Source organism: Kogia breviceps, chromosome 14 (genome assembly GCF_026419965.1).
Source record: "Kogia breviceps isolate mKogBre1 chromosome 14, mKogBre1 haplotype 1, whole genome shotgun sequence".
Classification (NCBI taxonomy): Eukaryota; Metazoa; Chordata; class Mammalia; order Artiodactyla; family Physeteridae; genus Kogia; species Kogia breviceps.
In genome coordinates, this window is record NC_081323.1 from 20,975,917 (window position 1) to 20,986,103 (window position 10,187).

The following is a 10,187-nucleotide window of genomic DNA, read 5'->3' on the forward strand; positions in this document are numbered from 1 at the left end:
AAAAAATAATGATTCTGAAGAACCTACGGGCAGGACAGGAATAAAGACACAGACATAGAGAATGGACTTGAGGACACAGGGAGGGGGAAGGGTAAGATGAGACGAAGTGAGAGAGTGTCATGGACATATATACACTACCAAAAGTAAAATCGATAGCTAGCGGAAAGCAGCTGCATAGTACAGGGAGATCAGCTCGGTGCTTTGTGACCACCTAGAGGGGTGGGATAGGGAGGGTGAGAGGGAGACGCAAGAGGGAGGAGATATGGGGATATATGTATATGTATAGCTGATTCACTTTGTCATACAGCAGAAATTAACACAGCAATGTAAAGCAATTATACTCCAATAAAGATGTTAAGGGCTTCCCTGGTGGTGCAGTGGTTGAGAATCCACCTGCCGATGCAGGGGACACGGGTTCGTGCCCCGGTCGGGGAAGATCCCACATGCTGCGGAGCGGCTGGGCCCGTGAGCCATGGTCACTGAGCCTGCGCGTCCGGAGCCTGTGCTCCGCAACGGGAGAGGCCACAACAGTGAGAGGCCCGAGTACCACAAAAAAAAAACCAAAACAAACAAACAAACAAACAAACAAAAAAAGATGTTAAAAAATAAATTAATTAATTAAATTTAATTTTTTTTAAAAAGCACCCTTGCTTGGTGCCTGATACATCAGGTACTCAGTAAATGCAAGGTTTATGTCGTTAAAAATATGGAAAGGACCAAAATGTCCAACTCTGGAGGACTGGTTACGTTTACACAGTGGAAAGGAGCAAAAGGCAAATTTTGCCTGATCTAGGGTTTCAATATAAACAGCATTTGGTAGGACCTTCTGTTTATCTGAGGTATGAGAGACCCAGGATTCTGCCCTCAGGGAGGGTATGTGTACACAGATGACCAGGGGTCTCCCCGACTCCGCCTCATACCACTTTGCAGTCCTCCCTCCAGCAAATGCATGAGCCAGTCTCTCTGTCAAAATGCTATCTCTTGTCCCTGGTAAGCATATCTTTTCTACCTCACCTCCTCCAAGAAGCCTTCTTTGATTTCCCTCTCTGTGTCCCCAGCCAATCTGGGCTCCCAACGACTCTACCTGAGGGAATGTTATTACCCCAGTGAACAGATAAGGCAATTGAGCCTCCATAAATGTGAGGAGCAGCCCTCCATCAAGTGCTGAGCGGAGCGGTATATAAATACCCTAGATCCCTTGCCCCTTGGACAGATTATTTCTGAGGCTTTGTTTTAGCATCTTTTAAAAAAATACTACAAATGAATCTATATACAAAACAGAAACAAACTCACAGACATAGAAAACAAGCATGGTTATGAAAGGTATGGAGGAGGGACAAATTAGGAGTATGGGATTAACAGATACAAACTGCTGCACGTAAAATAGATATGCAACAAGGATTTACTGTATAGCACAGGGAACTGTATTCAGTATCTTGTAATAACCTATAATGGAATATAATCTGCAAAAAAAAAAAGCCTGAATCAGTTTGCTGTACACCTGAAACTAACACAATATTGTAAATCAACTATATTCCAATAAAAAATAAAATATAGTCCTACTTTTGTCCATTCTTTAAAACTGAGGTATAACATCCGTAGAGGTATAACCTAAAGGGCACTAATCTTAAAGGTATTGCCAGGAGGGCTTCCCTGGTGGCTAAGTGGTTGAGAATCCGCCTGCCGATGCAGGGGACACGGGTTTGTGCCCTGGTCTAGGAAAATCCCACATGCTGCGGAGCGGCTGGGCCCATGAGCCATGGCCACTGAGCCTGTGAGTCAGGAGCCTGTGCTCCGCAACAGGAGAGACCACAACAGTGAGAGGCCCGCATACCACAAAAAAAAAAAAAAAAAAAAGGTATTGCCAGGTAACTTTTACATGTTTATGTAACCACCGCCCAGAGTAAGATGCAGGGCATTCCCAGCACCCCTGCAGGCTCCCTGTGCCCCTTCCGGGTGGTAACCACCATTCTGACATCAATTTTTAAAAATTAATTAATTAATTTATTTATTTATTTGTTGCTGCACTCGGGCTTTCTCTAGTTGCAGTGAGCAGGGGCTACTCTTCGTTGCAATACGCAGGCACTGTGGTGGCTTCTCTTACTGTGGAGCACGGGCTCTAGGCGCACGGGCTTCAGTAGTTGTGGCATGCGGGCTCAGTAGTTGTGGCTCATGGGCTCTGGAGTGCAGGCTCAGTAGTTGTGGCGCACAGGCTTAGTTGCTCTGCAGCATGTGGGATCTTCCTGGACCAGGGCTCAAACCCGTCCCCTGCGTTGGCACGCGGATTCTTAACCACTGCACCACCAGGGAAGTCCCTAGTCTTTTTTTTTTTTTTTAATATACATTTTTTTGTTTTTTGTTTATTTTTTGGCTGTGCTGCACAGCATGTGGGATCTTAGTTCCCTGACCAGGGATCAAACCCGTGCCCCGTGCATTGGGAGTGCAGAGTCTTAACCACTGGACCGCCAGGGAAGTCCCTGACATGTAGTTTGAAGGCATATGTTTTCAAACTCGAGCAAAAATATTCCAACGGAACTGTTCCCATCACTGAGGCAGTAGCTGGTTTAATGATACGTCTCTCCTGGCCACCTTGCCTTTCTCATCTCACATCACTACTCTCTTACAGTGTTTCCTGGAATCATCTCCCAAATCAACTACTCGCACCCAAATCTTTATCTCTGTTGGCTAGTGGGGAGCCCAGCTAAGACAAGTAACATGCCCAAGTGGCCCAGGGGTTGGGTGACGAGGCCAGAACCCGAGCTAGGTTTGCCTGGCTGGGAAGGCTGCACCACCCCAAGGGAGAGAGTCCCCTCTGTGTCCCCCGTCATACCCAGAGCAGCCTGGGGCCAAGTGCATCAGCCAAGTCCAGCCAACAACCGCAGCTCCTTACCATACTCCAAGCCCTTGTCGGTGATCCTGGCGACCAGGCCAGGGTTGGCACCCAGGGCCCCGGGGGTCGATGTGAGCAGCATTCCCAGCAGGAGGGAGGACAGGGCCCCAGCCGAGGTCCCCATCCTGGGTTCCCAGAGGGCTGGGCCAGGTCTGTCGCAGCCTCAGGCTGGGCCCAGCTCCCTTACATAACTGAGGCCTGAGGCCTGGGGCAGCTCCTGAGCGGGGTGGGTTCCTGGAATCAGGAAGGGGAGGCCTAGTGACTGGAATCTGCTTGCGACACTGTTGGGGTCATGGGTCATACTTAAAAGCCTGCTGTCGCCGCCCCGGGTGAGAGGATGAGTTGGCCTGGCCCAGGTGACACTCTCTGTCCTCCCCTTCCCACAAAAACCCCACGTTCATTTCCAGCAAGGCTCAGTTTTATAGACAAGGAAGCTGAGGCTCAGAGGGGCCAGGTCACCGGCTCAAGCTCACACACCCGGCAGGTGGCAGAGCTGGGAGTCCAGCCAGCTGAGTTATACTCACCTCAGTTTATGTGAAAAAGAAATCTCCGTCCCACACCCCCGCTCCCCATCCCCGATGGGAAAACAGGCTTCTCAAGCCTTGCTAGTGGTAAAATTTTCTGGAAGGCAACTTGGCAAATCCTTAAACACCTGCACGCCCAGTGACCCAGTAATTCTACTTCTGGCACTTGACTCTAAGTACATAATTAAGTCAGTGTGGAAATATGTCACAGCAGTAGGATGCCCTTTGCTGCTCCGTGTGACATCAGCAAGGTCGGAGTGGGACCCAACCTAAGGCGTTCAACAAAAGAGCACTGGGTATACTATCATACATTTAAAGTGAGACTGCAGAAATAAATGTATTTCTTGATACTTCAGAAAGATGCTTATGAGGGGCCCATTGCCAATGGCATCATAGGGTGAGGTTCTCTTTCTTTGTTCTATTCTCACGTTTGCCAACCTGGAAAATTCTTAGCAAGGAGTTATGAGGGATTGTTTCTGGTTGGATGGGCAGGATTATGGGTGTTTTGAAAACCTTTTTGTTTGCTGGTATTTCAATTTTTATTTTCTTGGGATATATTGTATTTGCAGTAAGTAAAGAAAATAAAATTTTATTCTGGGAAACAAATTTTATAGTAGGGATTGTGCTTAATTTGTAGGGATCTCTCCCCTCCCAAGGACTCCCTATATTCGTGAGTTTTGTTTTGCCCCCACCTCCAGGAAGCCTTCCCCGATCACCTCCATATTTCCCTGGATTAGAGGAAGGTCTTCCTCTGAGATCCCAGAAACCTTTGCACTTTCTCCATCATAGCATTAACCACTCTCTGCTTTTCTGTAATTGTGGTACTTTAAAAATATGTCCACAAATTCTTTGATACTCTTTCCATCAAAAGGTGGGGTCTCTGTGTCTTCACCTCGAAACTGGGTGGGTCTTTGGACTGCCTCAACACACTGACTATGGCAGGAGTGACAGGGTTTCTTCCCAGTGGGTCATAAAAGGCACTGGATTTGGGGTTGGGATCAGAACTTCCCATGCTGAGCACAGGGAAGCCCACACTGGGGCCTCTCTGCTCCTCTGTGTCCTATTGTTTCTGTCGATCAGGCTGAGGTTTTGGGGGTCCTGTGTCCCACCCCCCAATCCCCCTGCAAGAGGCCTGAGTGCTCCTGAGGGCAGGGCTGAGCCTTGTGAATTCTATGATCCTTCCTTTGGAACTGGCAGAAAAGCAGCATTTATTGAGTGCCTACTATGCGCGGGGCACCATGCTGGTTATGCCACACAGCCCCTCTTGGCCCTGCAGCAGCCCTTTATGGTGAATATTGAAGTCTCATTTTGAGCTGAAAAAACTAAGGCTCAGAAGGGTGAAGTGATTAAGCCATAGTCACCCAGCAGGGATTTGAACCCGGATCTGTGGGATGCCATTCCAAAGCAATGGTCAGAGGAGGCTTCTCTGAGGTGACATGCTGAGCTGGGACCCTAAGGCTGAGGAGGAGGTGGACTTTGGAAGAGCCATTCCAGGCCAGCAAAGAACAAGGACAAAAGCCTGGCAGCAGTGTGCCTGGGGGCATCTGCTCCCTGGACTCTGCCTGCGGGAGGTAGGGAGGGGCGCTGGGCTGGGAGCCGGGAAACCAAGGTTCCGATCTGGCTTCTGCCTGGCCATGGGGCCCTCAGCAAGCCTTGTCTCCTCCTGTGCCTAAGTTTCCCCTCTGTAAAATGAGGGGCACAGAGCAGGTGACTCCCATGGGCCCTTCCAGCTTAGAGACGAGGGAGGACGTTCTAGAGAGTGGGGACCTCATGGGGACACAGATGTCACTCTTCCTCTGGCAGAGGTCTGAGAATGTCCAGGCTGGGGGCTGTTTGCAGAGGCGGGAGTTCCCATAACAGTGAGCTTTAGACCTTAGAACTTCCCCGGCTGGCCAGCGTGCCCCATGGGCCCAGGCCCGGCCTCCGCCGCCACAGGTGCCCACCCCCAGGTCAAGGTCCCTGCTGGTGACCCAGGACCCAGCAGAGGCCCCTGGGAGCAGCATGAATCCAACACTGGTCAGAACACTTGGACTCTTCTCCTACCAGTCTGTCCATCCACCTCCACGAAAGCCAAAGCCGCTGTCACTCCCCCACCATCAGGTCCTACAGCAGAGAAAACGCTCTCCCTTTTAACAGGAACGGTGTTTACTGTGCTCTGATCACAAAAGTCTCGAAAAGAATTTGGAAAACCCAGAATTTGGAAACCACAGTGCCTGGAATACTGAGCAGCACATAGTAGATAACTGAGTGAATGAACATAAATCGGAAAAGTGAAAGGTTAAGGGCATGGATGCTGAGACCAGGTGGCCTGGGTTTGAATCCTGGCTCACCCACTGGGTGACCTTGGGCACGCTGACTCAGTTTTCTCACCTGTAGTTGGGCTCAGCCAAAGGCCAGCACGGCAGGAGGTCGGAGGTCAGGAAGAGAGCAGGGTCAGGGCACTTCTCCCTGCTTCCTCCTTGCTTTGGATTTTAGGTCTGGCCGTGGTTGCGTCACTCTTGACAATCCTCTCACCCTTGGCTCCAGCCTCCCCATCTCCCCCTCAGGCTGGGACACCCCTACCGCTTTCTCTGCTGCTTCAAGACTAGGGAGGCTAGCTCCTGGGGGTCTCCCATCCTTCGCAGGTTTCCTTAAGCCTGTCCCCCAGCTCTGTAAATAGCCCCTTCATTCGAATCCCAAGAACCATCTGAGCTGGATTCTGATTTCCTGCCTAGACCCTGATTGACACAGTTGGTACACTGAGTATTTCTTCTGTTATTGACCTTTTGTAGCAAATGCCTTCCTCTCGTGGAGAGCTCTGAATTCTTTTCCAAAGTCTGAACAGGTCTTGTGCGGGAACAGTAGCCAGTGAGACAGAACTAAAAGTACACAGCAGGGCTTCCCTGGTGGCGCAGTGGTTGAGAATCCGCCTGCCGATGCAGGGGACACGGGTTCGTGCCCCGGTCCGGGAAGATCCCACATGCCGCGGAGCGGCTGGGCCCGTGAGCCATGGCCGCTGAAGAGAAGGAAGCAGGGTGTGTCGAAACACAGAGCCAGAACATGTGACGCACTGGCAGCAAGGAAGCCTGGGTCCCTGTCTAGGCTCTGCTCCTGATGGACTGTGTGACACGGGGTAAACCATGCCCCTCTCTGATCCTCACTTTGCCTCCAAATGCAGATGAAGGTATTAGACTAGGACAGTGTTCCTCGGATCCCAGGGATCTCATTTATTTATTGTATCTTAAAATTTATTTTCATTGACATATAATTGACAGGTAAGTTTAAGCTGTATAACGTGTTGACTTGATGTATTTATATATTGTAGTATGATCACCACTGTAGCGTTAGCTGACACCTCTATCACAGCACACAATTATCATTTCTTTTTTGTGGTGGGAATAAGTAAGATCTAGTTTCTTAGCAACTTTGAAGTTTATGATACAGTATTGTTGTCTGTAATCACGATGCTGTGCATTAGACCTACAGGACTTATTTATCTACTAGTTCCAAGTTTGGGCCCTTAAATATCATCTCCCCAGTTCCCCCTGCCCCAGGCTCCCAGTAATCACCATTCCACTCTCATTTTTAGGAGCTCAGCTCTTTAAGATTCCACATATAAATGATATCACACAATATTTCTTTTTTTTGCTTAGCACAATGCCCTCAAGGGCCATGTTGTTGCAAATGACAGGATTTCCTCCTTTTCGTGGCGGAATAATATTCCACTGCGTATAGATATACAAATTCCAGATGTGGAGATAAGGGAATGCTTGTAGACTGTTGGTGGGAATGTAAATTGGTACAGCCACTAGGGAAAGAGTATGGAAGTCCCTCAAAAGATTAAAAATAGAACTGCTGTATGATCCAGCAATTCCACTTCTGGATATATATGCAAAGGAAATGAAAACAGGATGTTGAAGAGATATCTGCACCCCTGTGTTTATTGCAGCATTATTCACAATAGCCAAGACATGGAAACAACCCAAGCGTCCGTCAACGGATGAATGGATAAGGAAGTTGTGGTATGTATATATACACCAGGGATCTTGTTAAATACAAATTCTGATTCATCACGTTCCTTTGGTAACTGAGACCCTGCTTTTCTAACAAGCTCCAGGTGGTGCCAGCCTTGGACCTTTGAGAACAATGGACTAAATGGGCTCCAAGTCCCCTCCAAGCTCAATGATTTTATACCTCTGTTCACTCTTATTTTCAGGGCAGTTTTGGCCTGAAACGGCTGGGCCCGTGAGCCATGGCCGCCGAGCCTGCGCATCCGGAGCTTGTGCTCTGCAATGGGCAGCGTGGCAGATAATTTGGAGTGTGTTGGGGGGATACTGCGCACATCAGACCTCCAAACAACTGCCTATTTCTCAACCATTAGTAAGAGGTCTCCAGGGCACACTGTGTTCCACTCACCAGTCTTTTTTTTTTTTTTGCGTTGCTGTGCGCGGACTTTCTCTAGTTGCGGTGAGCCAGGCTACTCTTCGTTGTGGTGCGCGGGCTTTTCATTGCGGTGGCTTCTCTTCGTTGTGGAGCACAGGCTCGAGGCACGCAGGCTGCAGTAGTTGTGGTGCAGGGGCTTCGTTGCTCCGCAGCATGTGGGATCTTCCAGGACCTGGGCTCGAACCCGTGTCCCCTATATTGGCAGGTGGATTCCGGACGCGCAGGCTCAGCGGCCACGGCTCACGGGCCCAGCCGCTCCGCAGCATGTGGGATCTTCCAGGACCGGGGCACGAACCCGTGTCCCCTGAATCGGCAGGCGGACTCTCAACAACTGCGCCACCAGGGAAGCCCTGGCAGGTGGATTCTTAACCACTGAGCCACCAGGGAAGTCCCACTCACCAGTCTTTAGATCCAAGAAATAATTGTACTTTTTTCTATAGAAAGTGGGGCAGGGGCTGCCTGAATGTTTTGGAAAGTAGAGGGTAGGTGTGGGAAGGGGCTGACCATCTCCAAAGAGAATGATGTTATGTCCCCTTACTTATCTGTTATGCTCCCACCCCAGCCAGAGGGGTCTTTAAAAATTGTGAATTAGATTGTGTCCTTCTCCTGCTCAAAACTCTCCAATGGCTTCCCTTATTTTTTGGAACAAAATCCAGAGTCCTTAACAGTCTTCAAGGCCTCCCAGCCTCATCCCATGCTGTGCTCCATTTGCCCTCTTCCAGCCTAACAAGCTGCTTTTTTCTGTTCCTATTCAGTGCCTCCATTAGTCTTTGGCAAACAGAAAAAGTGCACCCTCTTGGAGGACAAATTAGAGAAAGGGTTTTGTTCCCTCAACCTGGTGCCTCTTTACAGTGCACGGCCTAGGCAACTGAAACCAGTAGTCCTGCCTTCAATATGCCCCAAACAGGCAAGATTTGGACATCTGGGAGGAGTGGAAAGAGCATAGGCTCTGATGACATAAAAGGCAGGAAGCCCAGCTCTGCCACTTACCAGATGCGGAATCCAGGGAGTGACTCAATCTACACGGACTGAGCAAATCTCACCCTGGGGGATGGAAAGTGCTGTGATGATTAAATGAAATCATTAGTGTGCTGTGCTTGATCAATGTCCCTCCCTTCCCCTGTGTGGCCCCAGAGTCTCTACCTCCATTTAACAGAGAATCAACGATGTTAGCAGAAGCATGTACATTTTTCTTTTAAAATTAAAAAAAGTCTTTAATCTGCTTTTCCCCACTGCAATGTTTCTCTCCATTTTTACTAGCAGCAGCCTGGATGAAGTCTGAAGGACAACAGACTCCTAATTTGTGCCCACCCCCTTCCACTCTTGCCCTTCTAATGCTTTCAGAAGTCACACACAAAAAACATTTTTAAAACGAAATCTGGTCATGTCATCTGTACACCACTGCCTGCTTCAAAGTCTTCTTCATTCTTCTGGTCTCAGACCAAATGTCAACAGCTAAAGAGGCTTTCCAGGAATGTTCAACCAGTTTCAAGTACAGTGCTATTAGGACCCATCTAATGGCCTGAGATAGCCACACCTGATGTGCCATGATAGGAAATGGCCCAGAGTCCCCAGGGAAACTCACCAAGAGTGCAACAACAGTCTGGGTTAGTGATCTGGCTTCCATACCAGTCTGGAGAGTCATGGGGAACTGTTAATTGCAGCTGAGAATGTGACTGACTAAAAACTCCAAAAGGCTCTGTCCACCGGCTCAGTGTTCTGCTTTGGGGCCAATGGCTGGGCCGGAAAGCATGGACTAAGGGAGCCATCAAGGTGGAGCCCAAGTGTGGGGCAGAGAAAACGGGCTGTGCAGGATAAGCGTTCAACAGCGACCCCGCGTGGTGGTGATAGGAGCAACAGCCGCGGTAGATGACTACACAGGAAGACAATGGGCGGTGCGGAATCACTGTTCAACAGCGACGCCATGTGGCAGTGGCAGGAACAACAGCCCAATGGACAGAGCCACTCTACAGACCTCTGCCTGACATTAGGAGGCAACACCCACTCCCTTTGGACTAAGTAAACCCCAATTATTCTTGGGGATTGTTGAATGAGGGATACCCTCAAAAAGGGACAGTGGGAGTTTCTGCTAAGGAAGGCATGTGGGGGGCTCAAGAAATTAATTAGAGAACTAAAAAGAGGTGATTGTATCTTGGCCACACTGGGTACAGCCAATGAACGAATGAATGGACATAAAACAAGAAGAAACCATACCGTCACACAGAATTCCACAGTAAAAAACAGCGTTTCTGTTTTTGTTTTTTTGCTTTCTAAATGTTGTGTGAAGCACAAAGAGAAATATTGTGATTACAATTGAAATGCAATTCCTGGAGGAAATGTCCATGCAGCCT

General features: G+C 49.1%; 1 protein-coding gene across 1 annotated transcript in view; it reads right to left on the minus strand.

The window, feature by feature from the left end:
* LBP (lipopolysaccharide binding protein) overlaps window positions 1-3,081 on the minus strand; it is a 30,131-nt gene extending 27,050 nt beyond the window's left edge. The window contains exon 1 of the mRNA XM_067011741.1: window positions 2,891-3,081. Within this exon, the coding sequence (XP_066867842.1) occupies window positions 2,891-3,014 (124 nt within the window). The 5' untranslated portion in view covers window positions 3,015-3,081. The remainder of the gene's footprint in view (window positions 1-2,890) is intronic.
* Window positions 3,082-10,187: the final 7,106 nt, after the last annotated feature.